This window comes from Phoca vitulina, unplaced genomic scaffold, assembly GCF_004348235.1.
Source record: "Phoca vitulina isolate PV1807 unplaced genomic scaffold, GSC_HSeal_1.0 scaffold34, whole genome shotgun sequence".
Classification (NCBI taxonomy): domain Eukaryota; kingdom Metazoa; phylum Chordata; class Mammalia; order Carnivora; family Phocidae; genus Phoca; species Phoca vitulina.
In genome coordinates, this window is record NW_022589737.1 from 11,597,660 (window position 1) to 11,624,378 (window position 26,719).

Consider the following 26,719-nt stretch of genomic DNA (forward strand, 5'->3'; position numbering starts at 1 on the left):
AACCCACTTTGTTGAAGGTTTTTATCATGAATGGGTGTTGTACTATGTCAAATGATTTTCCTGCATCCATTGAAATGATCATATGGTTCTTATCCTTTCTCTTATTGATGTGATGTATCACGTTGATTGATTTGTGAATGCTGGGTCAGCCTTGCATCCCAGGAATAAATCCCATTCGGTTGTGGTTAATGATTTTTTAATGTATGGCTTCTGTTTGCTAGTATTTTGTTGAGGATTTCTGCATCTATGTTCATCAGAGATATTGGCCTGTAGTTCTCTTTTTTTGTGTTTGGTGTCTTTATCTGGTTTTGGTATCAGGGTAATGCTGGCCTCCTAGAATGAATTTGGAAGTTTTCCTTCCTTTTCTATTTTTTGGAATAGTTTGAGAAGAATAGGTATTAACTCTTCTTTAAATGTTTGGTAGAATTTGCCTGTGAAGCCATCTGGTACTAGACTTTTGGCTTTGTGAATTTTTGGATTACTGATTCAATCTGTTTGCTAGTTATTAATCTGTTCAAATTTTCTATTTCTTCCTGGTTCAGTTTTGGTAGGTTATATGTTGCTAGGAGTTTATCCATTTCTTCCAGGTTGTCCAATTTGTTAGCATATAGTTTTTCATAATATTCTCTCATTATTGTTTGTATTCTGTGGTATCAGTTGTTACCCCTCCTGTCTCATTCGTGATTCTGTTTTTTTCTTGATAAGTCTGGCTAGAGGTTTATCAATTTTATTATTTTTTAAAGAACTAGCTCTTGGTTTCATCAATCTGTTCTAGTGTTTTGTTTTTATTTTTTAAAATTTCTAAATCATTTATTTCTGATCTAATTTTTATTATTTCCTTCTTTCTGTTCATTTTGTCTGTTGTTCTTTTGTTTGCTCCTTTAGCTGTAATGTTCAGTTGTTTGAGATTTTTCTTACTTCTTCAGGTAGACCTGTATTGCTAAAACTTCCCTCTTAGAACCACTTTTGCTTCAACCCCAAAGTTTTGTAGCATTGTGTTTTCTTGTTTTTTGTTTGTTTCCATGTACTTTTAAATTTCTTCTTTGATTTCTTGGTGGACTCATTCATTGTATAGTAGCATGTTATTTAACCCCCATGCATGGGTGGCCTTTCCAAATTTCTTCTGTGGTTGATTTCTAGTTTCATAGTGTCGTGGTCAGAAAAGATGCATGGTAAGAATTCAATCTTTTTTAATTTGTTGAAGCTTGTTTTGTAGCCTAATATGTGATCTATCCTGGAGAATGTTGCACGTGCACTTGAAAAGAATGTGTATTCTGCTGTTTTAGGATGGAATGTTCTGAATGTATCTGTGAAATCCATCTGCTCCAGTGTGTCATTCAAAGCCATTGTTCCTTTGTTGATTTTCTGTTTAGATGATTCGTATTTTGATGTAAGGGGGTGTTAAAGTCCCCTACTATTATTGTATTATCATCAATTAGTTCCTTTATGTTTGTTATTAAACATTTTATGTATTTGGGTGCTCCCATGTTGGGTGCATAAGTATTGACAATTGTTATATGTTCTTGTTGTATTATCCCCTTTATTATTATATAGTGTCTTTCTTTGTCTCTTGTTACACTATTTGTTTTAACGTTTACTTTGTCCCAACATAAGTACTGCTACACCAGCTTTCTTTTTTTGTTGTTGTTGTTTTCGTTTTAATATCTTCAAAATGTAGTGTCAGGACCAAAAACACTTTATACCAAAGTGGAGAAATCTCATCTGTAGTGAATTATATCTCATGAATGATTTCAGAGATCTGATTTCTTATAAAATAAGAGAGGGAGAATTATCCATTAATGACCTCTGGGATATGTAATCTACAAAGCTTAGGTTATTGTTTTATAGCCAGCCATATTAGAAGCTAGAGTAAGGTCCAAGAGATGTGAACTCACAACCATCTTAGCAGATAATCCATCAATTAATTAATTAATTAATTAATGTAAACAATGCCTGATTACTTGGGAGGTGTGAATTAACCCATTGGCAAACACTAACCATGATATGAGATGTTTCTCATTCTCTACCTAATGAGACATTTTAGAAAAGAACTACATTTGGGGCTTAAATTTGTCACTCCATAAAGGGAGACTCTCAGATGACAGGGAATAAAAATCAAGAATGGGCTAACTCCTTCATTCTTAGGTTTATTCAGACATCATTTACTGGCTGCCTACCATGAAGCAGGTGTTGGGTATATAAAGATGAAAAGACATTCAAGTCTATTCTCTTCACCTTAACTTCCCCTGAATCTTGATCTTTAAAAATCTTTTTTTTATTTTTAACTTGGCAAGTTTATTTTTTTTCATTTTTCTTATTTTATTATGTTAATCACCATACATTACATCATTAGTTTTTGATGAAGTGTTCCATGATTCATTGTTTGCGTATAACACCCAGTGCTCCATTCAATACATGCCCTCTTTAATACGCATCACCAGGCTAACCCATCCCCCCAACCCCCTTCCCTCTAGAACCCTCAGTTTGTTTCTCAGAGTCCATAGTCTCTCATGGTTCATCTCCCCCTCCAATTCCCCCCCTTCATTTCTCCCTTCCTACTATCTTCTTTTTTTTTTATTATGCTATGTTAATCACCATACATTACATCATTAGTTTTTGATGTAGTGTTCCATGATTCATTGTTTGCATATAACACCCAGTGCTCCATGCAGAACGTGCCCTCTTTAATACCCATCACCAGGCTAACCCATCCTCCCACCCCCCTCCCCTCTAGAACCCTCAGTTTGTTTTTCAGAGTCCATAGTCTCTCATGGTTCGTCTCCCCATGGTTCATCTCCCCCTCTGATTTCCCCCACTTCATTCTTCCCCTCCTGCTATCTTCTTCTTTTTTTTTTAATATATAATGTATTATTTGCTTCAGAGGTACACGTCTGTGATTCAACAGTCTTGCATAATTCACAGCGCTCACCATAGCACATACCCTCCCCAATGTCTATCACCCAGCCACCCCATCCCTCCCACCCCCCACCACTCCAGCAACCCTCAATTTGCTTTCTTTTGATATCCATTTGCATCATAGATGTTTCTTCATCCCCTCACTTTCAATCTGCAGGTGTCTTTAGGTGTAAAATGAGTCTCTTATAGGCAGCATATTGATGGGTCTTGCTTTTTTATCCATTCTGTCACAATGTCTTTTGATAGTGTGCATTTAGCCCATTTACATTCAAAGTAATTATTTATAGATGTGTATTTATTGCCATTCTATTACCTGTTCTGTTGTTATTTCTGAAGATTTTCTATGATCCTTTGTCTTTCTCTCTTTCATGGTTTGCTGGTTTTCTTTAGCGATATATTTGGATTTCCTTCTCTTTATTCCTTGCATTTGTATTAGTGGTTTTTGATTTGTGCTTACCACTAGGCTTGTATATAACATCTTCCGCATATAGCAGTCTGTATTAAGATGAACCCATTCTTTACTCCTCTCCTTCTATTCTGAATGATAGCCTTGCTGGTTAGTTTTCTTGGCTGCACATTTTTCCCATGTAGTACTGTGAATATATCATGCCACTCCCTTCTGGTTTGGAAAGTTTCTGTTGAAAAATCCAATGATTAGCCTTAATCAGGGGGTTTTCCCTTGTATGTAATTGTCTTTTTTCTTGCTTCTTTAAATTTATTTTTTTTAATTACTGTATTTGCCATTTTTATCACAATATGTCTTGGTGTGGATCTGCTTTTGTTGATTTTGTTGGGGGTTCTCTGTGCCTCCTGGATCTGGCTATCTGTTTCCTTCCCAGACAGGGAAATTTTTAGCTATCATTACTTTGAATAAATTTTCTGACTCCTCTTTTCTCTCTTCTTCTGTGACTTCCATAATACTATTATTATGTTTGATGGAGTCACTAAGTTCCCTAACTCTATTCTCATTTTGCATAATTCTTTTTTCTCTTTTTTGTAGTAATCGCTTGATTACTTTCCATTACTCTGACCTCTAGGTCATTAATTTGTTCCTCTGCTTCTTCCATCCTGCTGTTCATTCCATCAAGTGTGTTTTTCATTTCGTTTATTGAGGCCTTTATCTCTGCTATGTTATTTCTTATCTCTGTGTTAAGGGTCTCACTGATGCCTTCCACTCCTTTCCCAAGTCCAGTGAGGATCTTTATGATCATGACTGTAAATTCTCTATCAGCCATGTTACTGATATCTGTTTCACTTAGATCTCTGGCCATGGCCTTGTCCTATGCTTTCATTTGGGACAAATTCTTCTGTCTTATTTTGTCTAAGTTTCTGAGCCTGTGTTAGGAAAGTCAGTTACATCTCCTGTTCTTGAGGGTAATGGCCTTATAAAGAAGAGGTCCTGTAGTGTCCTACTTGTAGTGTCCCCTATTTCCCAGGGTCTGGCACTTCTGGGAGTGTCTCCAATGTGTACTGCATGTGCTCTGCTGTTGTGTCCTGGCTGCTTTATCCTTCAGGCCAGTCATCGGCAGATGCTCTCTTTGCCTGTTCTGGAAAGTGTTTTGTCCCTGGCCTGAATGTGGTGCCTTTTAATTAGGTGTGCTTTTGGTCTGCATGTGAAATGAGACATACTGCCACTGCCACCAGAACCCAGGCTCCCCCAAACTCCTGCATCTGGAGATGAGGGTTGGCAGGGATTTTGGCTGACCTTCTGCAGGTGGGGGCCTGCCATTCTGGGACCATGGCAAGCATGACTGGGAAGGGTGGTTCCACTGGAGTGGGGAGGGGGGGGACAGGGCTTGGGTAAGCAAGGTAGGTAGCGTCTGCTGCGCAGTGGTTCCCACATGTGGCCCTGTGCTTATGCCGAGGCCCAGGGGAGGGAAATGGCGCCTGCCAGTTCCTTTGTTCCTGGAGGGGTTTCCTTGTGAATGCTGCCTCGTTGGCACATATTCTGAGATGAGCAAATAACCTCTTCAGTGGGTGCCCCAGGTGCTCTTCAGATCACTGTTTCCACATTGTCAACAAGCTGTTTGCCCTGCCTTCTCTCCAAGAGCAATCCCAATGCCTCCAGGCTCTCCCTCAGCCAAGCCTGCTGACCTAGCTTTAGAACTCCAGGCTTTAAGCCCCACTGGTTGCTGGAACTTATGAAATTCAATATTTAGCTTCTCTTGATTTCCAAGCCAATTGCTATGGGGATTTGTTTTTCCAGCGTGCTTCCCCCATGTGTTAGTCTGTCTCTTGCCCTTCTCTGTGACCATGGCCCCCCCCACCCCAACCACAATGGCCATGATCCATTTCTTTCCCAAACTGTCTCTGTACTTCCTACCTTCTTTGATGTGGCCTCTTCTCTACCTTTAGTTGTGGAGTTTGTTCTGCAAGTCTTTGGGTCAAGTTCTGGGTATTTAGCATGATTTGATACCTATCTAGTTGATAGGTATGGGATGAGGCAAGCCTAGGGTCCTCCTATTCTGCCCCCCCCATCTTCCCCTCCATTTTCTGTTCTTTTCAATTCTTACTTCGTATTTTTGCACTGAAGACTTTTTCACACTGATTTGCAAATGCAACTTGTATATAAGAGATAGTAATCCTGTGTCATATGTTGTACAAATTCCCTAACATTTACCTTTTAATTTGATTTAATATCTTTTGAGATAAAGATTATTTCGATGCATTCTGGTCTTTCTACATTTCCTTTATGATTTTTTCCTCTTATTTCATACTTAGAAAGAAATTATCCAATTACACATCAAATATTACTTATTTTCATTCACTATAAAGTCTACAATCTTAACAAGTCTGTTTCTAATTCTGCTTACTCCAATGATCCATCTAACTGATGGCCTTGTAGCTTTATCAACATGAGCTGACCCCTAATTCAGTCCCGAAAACGGGCAACCACTTATTTTCTATGCACAAAGCAATGAGGAGTCAGCTGTGCAGGAGAGAAGGCACAGAGTAGTCTTTCTGAAAACAATAAGCTTGGTGCTGACAGAAGTACCAGAGCTGCTCTGGAAAGGAACAGGTCTTACAGAATTAAACACAAGTATGGCAGCATCTCCCTATAACAGGTTTGATTCCTGGAAGGGCAGAGGGGAAAAAAAAAAAGGCACATTTTTTTCCTTGTCTACATTACGTGCTCTGAAGAGATGCTCTGGCACGATTTGTGTTCTAGTGTGGGCTATGGCTCCTGGAAAAGAAGTACGTGCATGCATGCATGCATGTGTGTGTAGTGGGGCAAGCAGAGGATGCTGCTAATCATATTATAGGTTTTTCCAGGCTCCAACTAAATACAGAACCAGAACAGATATTCTCTTCTACCACAGCCTAAGCGACTGAGGGCCACTAACAAGCTAATATTAAATACAGAGTTAGGTTCTCAGGGAAAACTGAAGTATAGCCTCTAGAAGATTTTAAAATTAAGCAATGTCTAAGTGTGGCCTCTCACATTCACCAAGAATCTGAAGAACATATAACCCTTTAGAGACCCTAAAAAGCACCACTGATTTAAAGGCAGTGAATTTTTAAAATGGCACCTGGCCATAGCCCTTGGCATGGCAGATAGTGGTGTACTGGTGATAATTAGTGAGCCTTTCTTCACATGACTGTATCTATACAATTCATTCTCTCCTAGGTTTGTTGTAGCATAATGCTCAAAGAGGTACATGAGCATTTAAGAAGTTTGGAACATGTAAACATCATTATTAAGTTACAAAATAGTACTTCATAAGATTAGATATATCTATGAAAATTCAAAATATGATTTTTCTAAATAACAGCTTTTTTCTCCCTTTCAGTTTAGCCAGAAAATCTTTCCCGCAGCACAAGTGGTATATTAACATATCATATTTCAATAATAGGAGCTAATGACAAGATATTAGTTATAATGAACATGTTTAAGTAACAAATATTCCCAATATTAAACTTTAAAAAAAATGTTTTTCAATGAAGAAATTCAGTTCCCTCAATGAGAACATAAGAGAACAGAAAAAAGGAAACAGAAGTAAAAATAACCCTCCCATGCCTTTTGACTCCAGTTCACTGCATCCAAACTCCAACTTGTCAAGTGTGCCTGGTGGGTAAATGTGGAGGTAAGGCAAATAAGAAAAGGAAGAAGGAGAGCAGAACCAGGTTGATAAGCAGTTCAGTAAGGTTTGTGGCTTTGCTAGAAAGATTAAGAGGAGGCATTTGAAAGAGGTACTCAACTGTGATACCTAGAAGTACAGACAAAAGAGGAAGAAGAGACTGGAGTGGTGGTATAGGACTCCCTGCAAAGGTCTGGAGAACAGTAAGGAGCCACCGGTGAACTAGCTCAACACTCCCTACTATGCTGGGTTTAGTGTCCATGCATTGTGTTTTGAGATTTTATTGCTGCTAAGATGATAATGACAAGAGGGTCCAATATTTTTTTAAATGTATCTCTGATTGACTTATTTCGCTCAGCATAATACCCTCCAGTTCCATCCACGTCATTGCAAATGGCAAGATTTCATTCCTTTTGATGGCTGCATAATATTCCATTGTGTATATATACCACATCTTAATAAGTCAATCAGAGAAAGACATGTATCATATGACCTCACTGATATGAGGAATTCTTAATCTCAGGAAACAAACTAAGGGTTGCTGGAGTGGTGGGGGGTGGGAGGGCTGGGGTGGCTGGGTGATAGACATTGGGGAGGGTATGTGCTATGGTGAGTGCTGTGAATTGTGCAAGACTGTTGAATCACAGACCTGTACCTCTGAAACAAATAATACATTATATGTTTAAAAAAAAAAAAAGATAACAAGAAGGGAAGAATGAAGGGGGGAAATCGGAGGGGGAGATGAACCATGAAAGACTATGGACTCTTAGAAACAAACTGGGGGTTCTAGAGGGAGGGGAGTGGGGGAATGGGTTAGCCTGGTGATGGGTATTAAAGAGGGCACGTTCTGCCTGGAGCATTGGGTGTTATACGCAAACAATGAATCATGGAACATTACATCAAAAACTAATGATGTAATGTATGGTGATTAACATAATAAAAAAATGAATGTATCTCATCACTGTACTAGAACTGTATTATGCCTTAGTAAAAGGACTACTCAATTTTATTAGTTATACTCAAAAATTACCAATGAGAATAAATATTTCAGAAAAAAGAAGAAACGGATTGCTTAAATGCATAAAGGTTAAAATATTTCTGTTGACTTGTTTTTTAAGAAAATTGATATAAAATAGAGATTTTTAAATGTGTAATTGTGTATCTGTTTTCCCCCTACTGCAAAAGCAACACCTTAAAAGCAGATATTAGAAAAAACTATTCCATCAATTTGGTAGGTCCTGCCATTGAAAATATACCCAATAAGAAAAAAAAGAAAAAAATCTTATCTCATTCTTTCTCATCATTGAAGGAAATAACTAATCTTTTACTTGGAAGTGTTAATATTAAGGGTCATAAAGCATGTGAAATGCTCAGCACAGTGTCTGTCCATTTTAAGTACTCAATTAACTCTTATTATCATTATTTTATTATAGAGTAGCAGATTCTGAGATACTATGACCTTTGGAAATTTGGACATCACATGCCTTAAAGCTAATGTCCTGTTCACATTTCAAGTGGAAAAGCTTACCTCTTGCAAATGAGATTCCTTTTTCTTTGCAGACAAATTTAAATGTTTATCAAGAATAGAATAGTACTTTTCACTCTCCTTGTCAAACTTCTTCTTTCCATCCTAGGAGGTGACAAAACAACAAAACATTCTAATTCGAGAATAAAACTGATTTCTTTACATTCCCATCAAACATCCAATACAAAAATTTAATAAAGATTTAGTGAGCTCCAACTATGTACAAAACTTGACGGAGTAGGAAAAAGGATGTGAAACAAGTCATTTGAATATGTATTCAAATATGTATTCAAATGTACTTAAATATTCTCAAAGAAGTTCGTGGAACTACAGTATGGAAGGAGGCAGGCTGGCCTCAGTAGAATCCCTCTGAGAACTTTATAATTGACTCTCAACAGGAGATTCTGATCTAGTAAGTCTGAGATAGGACCAAGAGAAAATGTCTCATTTATGCTTTCTGGTGGTGTCGATGAGTTAATATACGACCAGTTTAGAAAATTGCTCACACAGACTCTTTTCAAGAAATCATTATTACCGAGCTACAAAAAGGTACCTGATATTTCAAACACTTCATTCTTGATGGGGGAAAACAGACTTCTAAAAGGTGGTAGCATGAAATAATTAAATAAGATGTTTCAAAGTCAAACCAAAAAGATTAGCAACATCTTAATCATAACTCACCATAACTGTAATAGCTGACCTTTGCTCATTCCTAAAATTGCGTTGTTTTATAGGGAAAACTGTAACTAGGCTGGCCTTTTATGGAAGAGGAGGACAACTTTACCTTTCATCCTATGGCACACTCTTATACAAATGCAAATGGAATAAAATCCTAAAGGGGATAAGACCCACCTGGGCATATAATCTTCTCCAACTATAAATATGTTATCCACCAGGTAAGGTTTTTGTTTTTTGTTTTTTGTTTTTTTGGGTTTTTTTTAAGATTTATTTGTTTGAGAGAGAGAGAGAACACATGTGGGAGGGGCAGAGGTAGAGGGAGAGAGAATCTCAAGTAGACTCTGCACTGAGCACAGAGACCAACACAGGGCTTGATCTCATGACCCCTGAGATCATGACCTGAGCAAAAACCAAGAGTTGGATGCTCAACTGACGGTGCCACCCAGGCGCCCCCAAACCAGGTAAGTTTTTTTTCCCATTTATGAGTCCATATGAAATAAATACTAGGCAATCAAACTCATAAATTTCATTGGCCAAAGAAGCACTCTTACTTGCTTTTATTTCATTGTTTCTGGATGTGCAATGCCTGGACCACTTTAATGAGAGTCAAGTATTTTTAAGCCTATTCAAAAGGTAGATTCCTATTTCTCCCATCCAGAGATTCAGGAATTATTATTTTTAACAAGCTTGATGATTATTACGCATAATGCTTTATTTCATTATTTGCTTAAGTATTTGAAAGAGTTTAATAAAAAATTAGAGATAGATATGTGCTCATTTAACAGCAGTACATACTAAAATTGGAACAATACAAAGATTAGTATGGCTAATCATGAAGTGTGCCATACTTTGGGGGAGTCGGAGCTAACAGGCTTCCAGTTATGGAATAAATTAAATCACAGGGATGAAAGGTACAGCATAAGTATATAGTCAATGGTCCTATAACACTGCTGTATGGTGACAGATGGTGGCTACATTTGAGGTGAGCATAGCATAATGTATACAGTTGTCAAATCACTAGGTTGCACACCTGAAAGTAATGTGACATTGTGCTGTCCATCAATAGAAAAATTTTAAGAAAATAGATGGATAGGGTGCCTGGGTGGCTCAGTTGGTTAAGCGACTGACTTCAGCTCAGGTCATGATACTGGAGTCCCTGGATCGAGTCTTGCATCAGCAGGGAGCCTGTTTCTCCCTCTGACCCTCCCCCATCTCCTGCTCTCTCTCTCTCAAATAAATAAATAAAATCTTTTAAAAAAATAGATGGATAATTTTATAGAGGGACAGAAGGAGAAGGGGAGGAAAGGAGAAAGGGAGAAGACAAGCAGGCCTCTGGCCTGTCTTTCCCATTATCTGAGGTTGTCAGATTGAGATTAATAGATCTAAGTAATTCTATTTCGATCCACTGGCACCTCTGATGTTTTTAACCCACCATGATCTAGTTCCAAATATGGAACTTGAAAAAAGTTAACTGATAAAATTACATTGAATGGGAAGAGCAAGTAGAATTGTACTGCAAAAGTTTGTAAATTAAACTACTAGACCTATAAATGAGAAAAGCCAGAATCTCCAAAGGATTTTCATTACATAAGGAGAAAATGTGGTCCTACTAGGAGAAACACAATAAAAAAAGAAAGAGTGGCATTCACATTAAAAAGAAAAGTCTACTGAGAGACTCACATTACAAAATGTGGAGTAGTAGACCCAAAAGGAAGCACAGAAGTCCAAGGTTCAGGATGGGAGGACCTTGTCCTCTCTACCATTGTAACAAGATACCTGGGTGAACATTTCACCATTTGCTCAGTGGTGACAGTGTAGCAGAGAAATTTATGTATATACCCTATCCTCTATAAGACTGAGTATTTGAGAGAGTGATCAATAAATATTTAATGAAAAAGTGAAATACTTCCTCTGTAATAATCTGGGCACCATAGTCCCTCACAGATATTCCATTTGTTTAAAACAAAAAAACAAAAAAACAATATCCATGATACTAGGGACAATTCCACACAAATAGCTTAACTCAATCCCATGTGCACAAATACTGGGGGGGCAACCAGTTGCATTATAGTATAGTACACAAAACTCACTCACTTTCATCTTATGCTAGGAGACTTAAAATTTCTTGCTATGCATAGAAGAAACTGGTTAAAGGCGAAAAGAACACAGCTGTGGTGACAACACTAGTATCTTTGTTTTCAGGCAGTGTTTGATGGCATTTTTGGAAACACTAATTCAGTGCCAACATGTCAGCATTCCTGGCAATACAAAAAAATCATCCCCAGAGCACTTCCTGGACTCTTATTCAAACCCTGGTGCTTCACATCACCAGGCCAGCAAAAAAGATCTACTCAAAGATTCCAGTGATGTAGAAAACAAAAACACACTCAGATCTAGCATAAAATTAAAGAGCTGAGTAGGCCACATGAAGGACAACTGTAATGTGGGGAAGCATGGTCTTGAAAACAAAGAGCATTTCTCCCTGAAATTCACATCTGTCCCAAAAGCTATGATATACTCTTCATGTAAGCCAAGTCTCATTTGGACTTACTAATAGCTCCATACAGCTACCTCTTATCTTTTGTGTTACATGTTCTGGGTATCAAGCTAAGAATCTGCTCTAAAACAAATGCTGCAAATGGAAGGGAAAAATAACCCATCAATCTTTACTAAATGCTGTACATGATTCCCATCTTATTGTCACAGCATGATTCAAAAACAGGAGACTACGTTATAGTGTTACATTTTCTGTAAATCCAGGTAAGGACATTTGAACTAGGTAATCATTTAAAATGAAGTCATATATATGTATGTATATATGTGTGATGTTTGTATGTATGTGAGTATATGTATTATAAAATTTTAAAGGAGATCATCCAAAATAGCAAATTATTCCCCAAACTCAGTTTTAGCTGGCAAAGTGTAAGATAAGTTCTGGGTCTGCAATAAATTCACTTTCTAAATGACACTACATTTGCTCTAAGCACAGAGGTCATGTTATATCTTAGCTTCTAACATTAGCAACTGTGGGGCGCCTGGGTGGCTCAGTCGTTAAGCGTCTGCCTTCGGCTCAGGTCATGATCCCAGGGTCCTGGGATCAAGCCCCGCATCAGGCTCCTGCTCCGCGGGAAGCCTGCTTCTCCCTCTCCCACTCCCTCTGTTTGTGTTCCCTCTCTTGCTGTGTCTCTGTCAAATAAATAAATAAAATCTTTAAAAAAAAAAAAAAAATAAAGATTAGCAACTGTAGTTGTGCCACACCCTCACTTTACCCAGTAAGGTAGTAAGGAATGGGAGGGAAACTCCCAAGCGTCAATTTTACTCCAAATTTATATATAACAAAAAAAAAAAGTCAAATAATTATAAAAACTATAGGTCAACCATGCAGATAAAAAACATGAAATTATACATAATTGTTAAAAGAAGGCCAAACCAATCCCTTCCACTGACCACAAGAGGGTACCAAAGATGAAGAACAGACTGTACCACAACATTTACAAAATCACAAATAGAAATTCTCAGAATGTTATCTAACTGCATTTTTTTCTGTAGAAGACCAGTGCAAAGTTTTGTTTAAACAATTGTAAGCAACCTTTATTCTAATGTTGCCATGATATAAGTTATTAAAAATAAAAAGTGAAATAACATTTTCTATATTTCTTTTTTAAAAATGGAGCACATAGGGCACCTAGGTGTGTTAGGTAAGCATCCGACTCTTGATTTCAGCTCAGGTAATGATCTCAGGGTGTGAGATCAAGCCCTGCATCGGGCTCCACACTGGGCATGGAGACTGCTTAAGATTCTTTCTCTCTCCCTCTGCCTCTCCCCACCCTGCTCACTCTTTGTCTCTCAAAAAAAAAAAGACCACATATTTAGGATTTTAAGACTATTTCAAATGTTATCATTACCAACCAAGATACTGTGAAATTTCCCATACAACTACTTATGTCATGGTGTTAGTATACCCATTAGCTAATAAGCAGTTTGTGTATATTTTGAAAAAAATCCTTCAAGTGAATGCATAGCAGTAGAAATAATAATAGAAAGAATGATAATTAAAATGAATAGCTAAATTTCTGATTCAAAAATATGCGGAATTCTTATAAACTGGCACTGTGCTAGGCATTGAGAGGATAAGTTATAGCCCTGACTACCAATCTTGGCTACACTTCTTGTTCCTCTGATGGTTAGATTTATTCGCTGATTAGAATGGCAGGCCAGGGTGAAATCAACCATCTCTTAAGTTCCGAAGTGCCAGACGCTAGGATATTCCAACCACATGCTGTGTGGGAGTTTCCTATGGCCCAAGAGATTTCTGGTAACCAGAAACCCAGGTTATTAAGAATCTTAGTATAGCTTACACAGCAGTGTCCATCCTTGGGTACAGTCCCAGTCTCCCTAACCACTGCCCACCAAGTCCTTCCTTCTCAATCTGCTGAAACATAGACATTCCATCGGTCTCCTTGATGGGTAGCTGTAACACTATAATTCACTGCATCTTCCACATTTCCAATTACCCCACCACTACCACCACCAGGTGAACAGACTCAAAAGGACCAAGGGTTTCCTATTTGCCTTTATGAAGAACTTCTACAGACTGGAATGATTAAAAAAAAAACAGAAATAGATATGAAGGATAGATATGAAGGTATAAGACACAGAAGAGGAAGGTCCAAAGGGTAACAAGCATATGAAGAGTTGTTAAAACTCATTAGTAATTAAGAAAAAAGCAAATTAAAATATTCAGGTATCACATTATATCAGATATTGGCAAGTGTTAGAAGGTTGAATAATTCTACATGCTGAGTGCATGTGGAGATACGGGAACCTTTATATATTACTGGTGGAATAGTATGGGGCTGCCGCCTTTCTAAAGAGAGATGTTGCACTACTGAGGGGCCCTAAGAACACAGAAAAGTCAGTAAGGAAACACAAATGAGGATATGCATCTGTGGGGACAGGAAGATAGCTAGGGTATTCATTAATGGACATAAAATGAACTTGATGCAGAACATGGAGTGCTAGGCAGAAGTCAGAAGGAAATATTAAATGTTGATGGGTCTTAAAACACAATTCTGAGTTAAAAAACACAAAACAGACAAGTAACACTAAATCATTTACATAAATTAAAGAGCCATGCATACAAAATGGTAACAATTTTACAAAAACATACAAAAAATATACATATTAAACTCATAAGAATGGCTGTTGTGTAAGGAAGAAAATGAGAATGAGGTATGAGTAAATGAATAAAACAAGAGAGGGCTGTGAACTAAAGGACAACAAATGGAAAAAGGAAATTAGGAAATTAATCAGGAAGCCCAACATCTGACTGAAAAATTACTGAAAAAGAAAGTGTCAGGAGAAAATTACCTAAAAAATAATATATTAAAATTGCTAGAACTGAGAAAAAGTTTTCCATATTAAAATGTCACAGTAATGGAGCAAGATGGCAGAGGAGCAGGAGACCTAAATTCCCTCTGGTCCCAGGAATTCAGCTAAACAGGGATCAAACGATTCTGAACAACTACAAACTCAACAGGAGATCGAAGAAAAGAATAGCAGCAACTCTCTGAACAGAAAAGTGACCACTTTCTAGAACGTAGGAGCTGCAGAGAAGTGAATCCGAGGCGATATTCAGGGAGATAGACCTCGGGGGAGGGAGCCTCCTCAGCCACTACCGGCAAGTGATAGAGCAGCAGAGCACAAAATCGGAAATTTTAAAAGTCTGCTCAGCTGAGGGACATCGCTCCAGTGGCTGGGGGGGGTGGAAGGGGGTGGAACACTCGCTGGGACAGTGTGGTCTCAGGACCCTCAGGGTCACAGAAAGACTGGGGGTGCCTGAGTGCGGCAGAGCTCCCAGGTATCAGAGCAGGGAAGCCGGCTGCAGAGACGGAGCCGAGGAGTGGGCTCTCAGCTCCAGGTTGCCATAAACCGAGATCCGTGGCACAGTCGGGCCACTGCTCTTCCAGCAGGGACGCAACAAGCGGCAGATCTGGGGAGACTCCCCTTCCTCCCCCAGGAGCACACAGCAGGAATCTGCTGGGTTTGGAGACTCCAAACGGGGTCCTGTGCCAGAGACCGAAACGCTCGGTCACAGGTGGGATGAGCACGGAGCCAGGCCGGAGAACCTGGGACACAGGAGTGATTGACTGCTGTTCTCTGGGGGCTCACTGATGAGTGGGGCCCCAGGTTCTCGGCTCCTCCAGGACCAGAGATTGAGAGGCCGCCATTTTCATTCTCGTCCTCCAGACCTGCATGGAAAGCTTTCAGGGAACAAAAGCTACCAAGAGCAAACCCGAGCAGATTACTTAGCCGGACTGGCAAGGGCGGGGCAATTCCGCCTCCACAAAGACATTTGAGAAACACAGCAACAGGCCCCTCCCCCAGAAGAACAGCAAGAACAGCCAGCCAAGACCAAGTTTACTGATCAAAGAGAAAAGCAGAATGCCAGCACTAGGGGAATACAGCACATAGAATTCATGGCTTTTTCCCCATGATTCTTTGGTCTTTCAAAGTTAATTTTTGGGGCGCCTGGGTGGCTCAGTTGGTTAAGCGACTGCCTTCGGCTCAGGTCATGATCCTGGAGTCCCAGGATCGAGTCCCGCATCGGGCTCCCTGCTCGGCAGGGAGTCTGCTTCTCCCTCTGACCTTCCCCCCTCTCATGTGCTCTGTCTCTCTCACTCTCTCAAATAAATGAATAAATAAAATCTTAAAAAAAAAAAAGTTAATTTTTTACATTTTCCTTATTTTTTTCTTTCTCTATTTCTTTTGAATTTTTCTTTTTCCCTTTTTCAATGAACATCTTATCAATCCCCTTTTTAAAAATCTTTTTTACTTTTCATTAAGTCATATTCTATCTCTTCATTGTAGTTAATGTTATTTTTTGTATATGTGTGTGTATATATATATATATATATATATATATATATATATATATTTGTTCTCTCTTTAAAATTTTGAGATACAGTTTCTTCTAACAGACCAAAATATACCCTAAATCTCTAGTGTATGGCTTTGTTCTAGTCTCCTGCTGGATCACATTCTCTCCCCCATTTTTTTTGTCTTTTTTTAATTCTTTTTTAATTTCAATTCTCCTTTTTTCAACCACCTTCTTATCTTATCAATTCCTTTTATAAAATCTTTTATAACTTTCATCTTTACTATCATATTCCATCCCTTCATCGTACTTGCCCTTATTTTTTGTACATATATAAGTTTTTCTTTCTTTAAAATTTTGGGAGGCACTATCTTCTAACAGACCAAAATATGCCCAGAATCTAGTGTGTGGCACTGATCTATTCACCAGCATGATCATATTTGATTATATTCTTTTTTTTTCTTTCTTTCTTTCCCTTTCTTTTCCCCCCATTTTCGAGTCTCTTCTGATTTCTTTCGTGTATATTTTTATGGGGTCATTGTTACCTGATTAGCATTTTGTTCTCTCATTCATCTATTCTCCTTTGGACAAAATGACAAGACGGAAAAACTCTCCTCAAAAAAATGAACAATAGGCAGTACCGACTGCCAGGGCCCTAATCAATATGGACATTAGTAAGATGTCAGAACTAGAGTTCAGAGTGACGATTATAAAGCTGCTAGCTGGGCTTGAAAAAAGCAGGGAAGATACTAGAGAATCCCTGTCTGGAAAAATAAAAGAACTAAAATATAACCAAGTCAAAATAAAAAAAGACTATTAATGAGGTGCAATAAAAAATGGAGGCTATACTGCTAGGATAAATGAGGACAAAGAGAGAATTAGTGATATAGAAGACCAAATGATGGAGAATAAAGAAGCTGAGAAAAAGAGAGATAAACAACTACTGGATCACAAGGGCAGAATTCGAGAGATAAGTGATACCATGAGACGAAACAATATTAGAATAATTGGGATGCCAGAAGAAGAAGAGAGAGAGGGGCAGAAGGTATATTGGAGCAAATTATAGCAGAGAACTTCCCTAATTTGGGGAAGGAAACAGGCATCAGAATCCAGGAGGCACAGAGAACCCCACTCAAAATCAATAAAAATAGGTCGACACCCTGACATCTAATAGTAAAACTTACGAGTCTCAGAGACAAAGAGAAAATCCTGAAAGCAGCTCAGGAGAAGAGATCTGTAACCTACAATGGTAGAAACATTAGATTGGCAACAGACCTATCCACAGAGACCTGGCAGGCCAGAAAGGACTGGCATGATATATTCAGGGCACTAAATGAGAACAATATGCAGCCAAGAATACTATATCCAGCTAGGCTGTCATTGAAAATCGAAGGAGAGATAAAAAGATTCCAGGAAAAAAAAAAAACTAAAGGAACTTGCAAACACGAAACCAGCCCTACAAGAAATATTGAAAGGGGTCCTCTAAGCAAAGAGAGAGCCCAAAATTAACATAGACCAGAAAGGAATAGAGACAATATACAGTAACAGTCACCTAAAGGCAATACAGTGGCACTAAATTCATATCTTTCAATAGTTACCATGAATGTAAATGGGCTAAATGCCCCAATCAAAAGACACAGGGTATCAGATTGGATAAAAAAACAAGACCCATTGATATGCTGTCTGCAGGAGACTCATTTTAGACCCAAAGACACCCCCAGATTGAAAGTGAGGGGGTGGAAAACCATTTACCATGCTAATGGACAGCAAAAGACAGCTGGGGTGGCAATCCTTATATCAGACAAATTAGAGTTTAAACCAAAGACTATAATAAGAGATGAGGAAGGACACTATATCCTACTTAAAGGGTCTATCCAACAAGAAGATCTAACAATTGTAAATATCTATGCCCCTAACATGGGAGCGGCCAATTATATAAGGCAATTAATAACAAAAGCAAAGAAACACATCCACAACAATACAGTAAGAGTGGGGGACTTTAACACCCCCTTTACTGAAAAGGACAGATCATCTAAGCAAAAGATCAACAAGGAAATAAAGATTTTATTTATTTATTTATTTTTTTTTTTTTTTTAAAGATTTTATTTATTTATTTGACAGAGAGAGACACAGTGAGAGAGGGGAACACAAGCAGGGGGAGTGGGAGAGGGAGAAGCAGGCTTCCCGCCGAGCAGGGAGCCCGATGCGGGGCTCGATCCCAGGACCCTGGGATCACGACCTGAGCTGAAGGCAGACGCTTAACGACTGAGCCACCCAGGCGCCCCAAGGAAATAAAGATTTTAAATGACACACTGGACCAAATGGACTTCACAGACATATTCAGAACATTCCATCCCAAAGCAAAAGAATACACATTATTCTCTAGTACCCATGAACATTCTCCAGAATAGATCACATCCTAGGTCACAAATCAGGTCTCAACCAGTACCAAAAGATTGGGATCATTCCCTGCCTATTTTCAGACCACAATGCTTTGAAACTAGACCTCAATCACAAGAGAAAAGTTGGAAAGAACTCAAATACATGGAGGCTAAAGAGCATCATACTAAAGAATGAATGGGTCAACCAGGAAATTAAAGAAGAATTTAAAAAAATAATGGAAACCAATGAAAATGAAAACACAACTGTCCAAAATCTTTGGGATACAGCAAAGGCAGTCCTAAGAGGAAAGTATATAGCAATACAAGCCTTTCTCAAGAAACAAGAAAGGTCTCAAATACACAACCAAACCCTACATCTAAAGGAGCTGGAGAAAGAACAGCAAATAAAGCCTAAACCCAGCAGGAGAAGAGAAATAATAAAGATCAGAGTAGATCAATGAAATAGAAACCAAAAGAACAGTAGAAGAGATCAAGGAAACTAGGAGCTGGTTCTTTGAAAGAATAAGATTGATAAACCCCTGGCCAGACTTATCAAAAAGATAAGAGAAACGACCCAAATAAATAAAATCATGAATGAAAGAGGAGAGATCAAGGGGCACCTGGGTGGTTCAGTCATTAAGCATCTGCTTTCGGCTCGGGTCATGATCCCAGGGTCCTGGAATCAAGCCCTGCATCGGGCTTCCTGCTGAGCTGGAAGCCTGCTTCTCCCTCTCCCACTCCCCCTGCTTGTGTTCCCTCTCTCACTGTGTCTCTCTCTGTCAAATAAATAAATATAATCTTAAAAAAAAAAAAAAAAAGGAGAGAACACAACCAACACCAAAGAAATACAAACAATTATAAAAACATATTATGAGCAAGTATATGCCAGCAAATCAGATAATCTGGAAGAAATGAATGCATTCCTAGACATGTATAAACTACCAAAACTGAACCAGGAAGAAATAGAAAACCTGAACAGACCCATAACCACTAAGGAAATTGAAGCAGTCATCAAAAATCTCCCAACAAACAAGAGCCCAGAGCCAGATGGCTTCCTAGGGGAATTCTACCAAACATTTAAAGAAGAATTAATACCTATTCTTCTGAAACTGTTCCAAAAAATAGAAATGGAAGGAAAACTTCCAAACTCATTTTTTTAGGCCAGCATTACCTTGATCCCAAAACCAGAAAAAGACCCCATCAAAAAGGAGAATTACAGACCAATATCCCTGATGAACATGGATGCAAAAATTCTCACCAAAATACTAGCCAATAGGATCCAACAGTACATTAAAAGGATTATTCATCATGACCAAGCAGGATCTATTCTTGGGCTGCAAGGTTGGTTCAACAACTGCAAATCAATCATTGTGATACAATACATTAACAAAAGAAAGAACAAGAACCATATGATCCTCTCAATAGAAGCAGAAAAAATATTTGACAAAGTACAGCATCTTTTCTTGATCAAAACTCTTCAGAGTATAGGGATAGAGGGTACATTCCTCAATGTCATAAAGGCCATCTATGAAAAACCCACAGCGAATATGATTCTCAATGGGGAAAAACTGAGAGCTTTTCCCCTAAGGTCAGGAACATGGCAGGGATGTCCACTATCACCACTGCTATTCAACATAGTACTAGAAGTCCTAGCCACAGCAATTAGACAACAAAAAGAAATAAAAGGCATCCAAATTGGCAAAGAAGAAGTCAAACTCTCACTCTGCAGATGATATGATACTTTATGTGGAAAACCCCAAAGACTCCACCCCAAAACTGCTAGAACTCATACAGGAATTCAGTAAAGTGGCAGGATATAAAATCAATGCACAGAAGTCAGTGGCATTCCTATACATCAACAACAAGACAGAAGAAAGAGAAATTAGGGGGCACCTGGGTGGCTCAGTTGTTAAGTGTCTGCCTTCGGCTCAGGTCATGATCCCAGGGTCATGGGATCAAGCCCCGCATCAGGCTCCCTGCTCTACGGGAAGCCTGCTTCTCCCTCTCCCACTCCCCCTGCTTGTGTTCCCTCTCTCGCTGTGTCTCTCTCTGTCAAATAAATAAAATCTTTAAAGAAAAAAAAAAAAGAAAGAGAAATTACGGAGTTGATCCCATTTACAGTTGCACCCAAAACCATAAGATACCTAGGAATAAATCTAACCAAAGAGGCAAAGAATCTGTCCTCAGAAATCTATAAAATACTTAAGAAAGAAATTGAGGAAAACACAAAGGAATGGAAAAACCGTTCCATGCTCAAGGATTGGAAGAATAAATATTGTGAAGATGTCAATGCTACCTAGAGCAATCTACACATTTAATGCAATCCCTATCAAAATACCATCCACTTTTTTCAAAGAAATGGAACAAATAATCCTAAAATTTGTATGGAACCAGAAAAGACCCCGAATAGCCAGAGGAATGCTGAAAAAGAAAAGCAAAGATTGCAGCATCACAATTCCGGACTTCCAGCTCTATTACAAAGCTGTCATCATCAAGACAGTATGGTACTGGCATAAAAACAGACACATAGATCAATGGAATAGAATAAGCCCAGAAATGGACCCTCAACTCTATGGTCAACTCATCTTCGACAAAGCAGGAAAAAAAAATATGCAATGGAAAAAAGACAGTTTCTTCAATAAATGGTACTGGGAAAATTGGACAGCCACATGCAGAAGAATGAGACTGGACCATTTCCTTACACCACACACAAAAATAGACTCAAAATGGATGAAAGACCTAACTGTGAGACAGGAATCCATCAAAATCCTAGAGAACAAAGGCAGCAACCTACTCGACCTCAGCCGCAGCAACTTCTTCCTAGAAACATCACCAAAGGCAAGGGAAGCTAGGGCAAAAATGAACTATTGGGACTTCATCAAGATAAAAAGCTTTTGCACAGCAAAGGAAACAGTTAACAAAACCAAAAGACAACTGACAAAATAGGAGAAGATATTCGCAAAGGACATATCAGATAAAGGGCTAGTATCCAAAATCTATAAGGAACTTATCAAACTCAACACCCAAAAAACAAAGAATCCAATCAAGAAATGGGCAGAAGACATGAACAGACATTTTTTCCAAGGAAGAATTATAAATGGCCAAAAGACACATGAAAAAGTGCTCAACATCGCTCGGCATCAGGGAAATCCAAATCAAAACCTCAATGAGATACCACCTCACAGCAGTCAGAATGGCTAAAATTAACAAGTCAGGAAACAACAGATGTTGGCGAGGATGTGGAGAAAGGGGAACCCTCCTACACTGCTGGTGGGAATGCAAGCTGGTGCAGCCACTCTGGAAAACAGTATGGAGGTTCCTCAAAAAGTTGAAAATCGAGATACCCTCTGACCCAGCAATTGCACTACTGGGTATTTACCCCAAAGATACCAATGTAGTGATCTGAAGGGGTTCGTGCACCCCGATGTTTATAGCAGCAATGTCCACAATAGCCAAACTATGGAAAGAGCCAAGATGTACATCAACAGATGAATGGATAAAGAAGATGTGGTAGGGGCACCTGCGTGGCTCAGATGGTTTAGCGTCTGTCTTCAGCTCAGGTCATGATCCCAGGGTCCTGGGATCAAGCCCCACATCAGGCTCCTGGCTCAGCGAGGAGCCTGCTTCTCCCTCTCCCTCCACCTCTCTCCCTGCTCATGCTTTCTCTCTCTCTCTCTGTATCTCTGTGTCTCAAATGAATAAATAAAATCTTTAAAAAAAAAAAAAGATGTGGTATATATATACAATGGAATATTAAGCAGCCTTCAAAAAAAAAAAAAAACACGAAATCTTGCCATTTGCAACGACGTGGATGGAACTAGAGGGTATTATGCTAACCAAAATAAGTCAATCAGAGACAAGTATCATATGATCTCACTGATATGAGGAATTCTTAATCTCAGGAAATAAACTGAAGGTCGCTGTAATGGTCACAGGTGGGAGGGATGGGGTGGCTGGGTGATGGACATTGGGGAGGGTATGTGCTATGGTGAGCCCTGTTAATTGTGTAAGACTGATGAATCACAGACCTATACCTCTGAAACAAATAATACATTATATGTTTAAAAAAAAAAAGATAGTAGGAAGGGAAAAATGAACAGGGGGAAATCGGAGGGGGCGATGAACCATGAGAGACTATGGACTCTGAGAAGCAAACTCAGGGTCTTACAGGAGAGGAGGGTGAGGGGATGGGTTAGCCTGGTGATGGGTATTAAGGAGGATACGTATTGCATGGAGCACTGCGTGTTATAAGCAAACAATGGATCATGGAACACTACATCAAAAACTAATGATTTAATGTATGGTGACTAACATAATAAAATAAAATTAATAAAGAAAGAAAAGTAGGAAAAAAAAGTCACAGTAAGTACAAAGCACAATAAATGAGAAAATACCCATAAGATACATCATCATAAAATATTACAAAACCATGGATAAAAATGGAAACCTAAAAACAGAAGTCAAATAAAAATTATCAGAAATCAGAAAAATAATGAATCTACAACATCATCACAGGAAATTAAAAAACAAAAGGGCAATGAATTCAAATTCAAATAATTAATTCTAATCTAGATTTACTAGATCTAGTCAAAATGGCACTCTAGATTTGAAGGTAGAATAAAAATATTTATAAACATATTCAAAAATTTTATGCATGTATCATTTCTCAGAAAGATACTGAGGGATGTGCTCCACTAAAGTGAAGGAATAAACCAAAATCAAAACGTAGTATCTAGGAAAACAGTTCAAAGAGACAGAGGAAATTCCCAGGGTTAAAACAATATGAACTTCCATGAAAAAAGATGGACTAGTAAACCTATGAAAGTAGCTAGTTAAGATGAGAGTTTCAGGAGGAATGTCTTTTTAAAAATAAATAAATAAAACAAGGTATCTGATGTGTTCAGACATAGTAAGATATGTTTTATAATTGTTTGTGCATTTGAGAGGAGGGAATTTTATGCTGATTTTACAAGCAAGACAATTATTAACTCTAGGAAAAAGAAAAACATACAAGAAAGGAAATGTAATCATAGAACTTGGTATGACTTACCTATGAACAATAATTTCATTATTATATAAACACTGACCACTAGTTTTAAAAAATATGACTATATATTTGGAGGATGGCAGGAGCAGAAATACATATGGAGTAGCAGTGGTTATGTGCCATAAAAGTGTGTAATATTCATGTTCCCTTGTAGTTAAATTAATTTAATAATGTCTAAAATTAAAGCAAAATATACAAGTGAGTTTATTGTCTAGGAAAATGAAAATTTATGTAAAATAATAGTTTAAAGAATTAAAAGTGGTTGACTCTGGGGAACAGAACTTTCGAGCAGAGAGATGGGGTAGGAAGCTGGTGTATTTTATAATTTATCAACTTTGTACATTATTAAATTTTAAAAACTGTATATCTTCAATAAAATTAAATTCAGTCTAAAAATAGGAGAGGAAAAAGAACTGAATGGAAAGATATAGAACGATGTACAGAAATATGTTAGAACGGTACTAAGAAAGGGATAGAAATTAGAATACAGGGAAGAGAAAGTTTTCTATGGGTAGGCTGAAACTTGCTCACAAATTAGTTTTTTATAAATTCATTAATTTGAGCCTTTGTGAAATCCCCATTTTGCAACTGGTACTGCTACTCAGGCTGACCAAGGCTGAGAAGAAAACTGAAAAAAGGAACCAATCTTTCTTACGTGGCTACAAAGTAGCCGTTTGCCTACCAGAGCTCCACATGCAAACCCTACAAGGTAAAAGTAAGTATCCTCATTTCACAAACATGAAAACATGATCAGAGAAGAAATGCAATCTGAACAAGATCGCAGAGTTTATAATGGACAGAGTGGATAACCAAACTCAACTGTCTAGTTCCAAAGCCCATGCTATTTACACAGTAAAATGCCGCCTGAAGAAGCCTGAAAATTCAAACTACAGCACTTCATTTTAACTCCCTTCTCCTTAAGACAAAGGTGGGTGGGGGTGGAGGAGATGAAGAGAGTAGAGAAGACTTCTGGTTTTTGGTCCAGGGTATAAGGAGCTGAGCTGCTGCTGCCCTGTCCTAGGAAGTAAAAAGCTGAACAAACTGAAAGATTAATAAATCTTCTTAGATGTATCAGAGTAGGAAGGTCACAGGGCAAACCACTGCCCCAAAATTTAGAGAGCCAGCTAGGCAGATACAGAGAATCATAATTTACTGGAGCAGAAATCCCCTTGGAAATCTATACCAGGGTAGAAAAACATGAACTGTAATTAGAGAATTGCTGGAAGTTCAATATAGACAAGTCTGAGATGTAAAAATTCCAGAGGGCCCACTCACACAGCTTGCCCCCACCTCCCCACACACAATTTTGTTAGTTTTACCTCTAGGAGCTCAAGGAAATTCTCGCAGTCAAGAATAGAGAAAAATCCCCTCCTGCTGCCTACAGTGTGTATGGAGAAGTAACCATTTTAAAATATGCCAGAGCATTCTGTTCTTCTTGGGAGAAACCATTTTGTGCCCACATATTAGTGTTTTCTTTTACTTTTTTTTTTTTTTTTTTTTTTTTAGATTTTTTATTTATTCATTTGAGAGAAAGTGGGCATGTGTGAGCCAGAGCAGGAGCAGGGGGGAGGATCAGAGGGAGAGGGAGAAGCAGACGCCCTACTGAGCAGGGAAGCCTGATGCAAGGCTTGATCCCAGGACCCCAGGACCATGACCTGAGCTGAAGGCAGATGCTTAAATGACTGAACTACCCAGGTGCCCCCCATATTAATGTTTTCAATCAGAGCCTAACAGACCTGGGGGGAGGCAAATGTCCAACTCCAGCCACCTCTAGCCATTCTGTCTCATCTAAGGGGGAGAAGAAAGGAGTGGGGAGGCAAACTGAGAGGCACTGGTAAATTTCACAGTCCAGGAGCACAGGTTCACCAGTTCTAGGACCTCAATAGGCTTCTTCTCCTCCTCACACCTCACTACTAACATTAGTAGGGCCTAGTTCCTTTTACCACATACAACATGCCCAGTTATCAAGAAAAGGTTATAAGACATACTAAAAGGCAAAATAGGGTTTGAAGAGGCAAAACAAGTATCAGAATCAGAATCAGATATGTTAGCAAAAATGTTAGCATTCATCAAACCAAAAGTTTTTTTTTTTTAAATTTGAGCAAAGGGCTGAAAAGGAAAAGTAGATAGCATACAGGAACAGATGAGTAACGTAAGTGGAGATGGAAATTCTAAGAAGGAATGACAAATGCGTGAGATAAAAAACACTGTAAAAGAAATGAAGAATGTCTTTGAAAGGCTCATTAGTAAACTGGACGTGGCTGAGCAAAGAAGCTTAAATGTTTATCAATAGAAACTTCCAAAACTGAAAAGCAGAGGAAAAAAAAGGCTCAGAACAAACAAAAACTGGAACATCTAAGAATTGTGGGACAACTACAAAAGGAAGCAAAAGAAGAAATAAGCAATAGCTGAAGCAATAATGACTGAGAATTTTCCCAAATTAATATCAGACACCAAACCACAGCTCTAGAAAGTTCGGAACCAAGTAGGTGAAGTGCCTAGAAAAACTGTATCTACACATAACACATTCAAGCTGCAGAAAATCAAAGAAAAAAAAAATCAAAGAAAAAATCTTGAAAGAAATAAGAGGAAAAACACCTTACCTATAAGGAGCAGAGATGGGAATTTCAACCACCTCTCCTCAAAGTATGCAAGCAAAAAAAAAAAAAAAAAAAGAGTAGAATGAAATATTTGAAGTACAGGGGAAAAGTACCCCAACCAATCTAGTTTTCTGCATCTTATGAAATTCTCCTTCAAAAGTCCAGGCAAAATAAAGACTTCCTCACACAAACAAAAACTGAGGAAAACTTGTTGCCAGTAGACACACCCTGTAAGAAATGTTAAAAGTTCTTCAGGGAGAAGGAAAATGATAGAGTCAAAAACGGGGATATACACAAAGAAAGGAAGAACATCAGAGAAGGAATAAATGAAGGTAAAATAAAAACTTATTTTTCTTATTCTTAACTGAACTAACATAATAACAGCTTCTTCAAAATAATAGCATCAACAACATATTCAATTCTGTATGCTTATATAAATGTTTGCTTATACGTGAAATGAAGGACAGGAATGGTACAGGGACAGGAGGGGGGGATTAGCAGTACTTTGTTGTTATAAAGTATCTGCACTACCTATGAAGTAGTATAGCATTATCTGAAAGTGGATTTGGATTAGTTGCAAATGTATATTGAAAATTCTAAAGCAACCACTAAAAAA

The 26,719-nt window shown here is 38.3% G+C and overlaps 1 protein-coding gene across 2 annotated transcripts in view; it reads right to left on the reverse strand.

Moving 5' to 3' along the window:
- ARHGAP42 (Rho GTPase activating protein 42) overlaps window positions 1–26,719 on the reverse strand; it is a 292,609-nt gene that overhangs the window by 92,317 nt on the left and 173,573 nt on the right. Inside the window, exon 5 of one of the 2 annotated variants that reach the window (XM_032426432.1) lies at window positions 8,524–8,625. The exons of the other annotated variant lie outside the window; for it this stretch is intronic. Coding sequence (XP_032282323.1) covers window positions 8,524–8,625 — 102 coding nt within the window. The remainder of the gene's footprint in view (window positions 1–8,523; window positions 8,626–26,719) is intronic. 2 annotated transcript variants of the gene reach the window in all.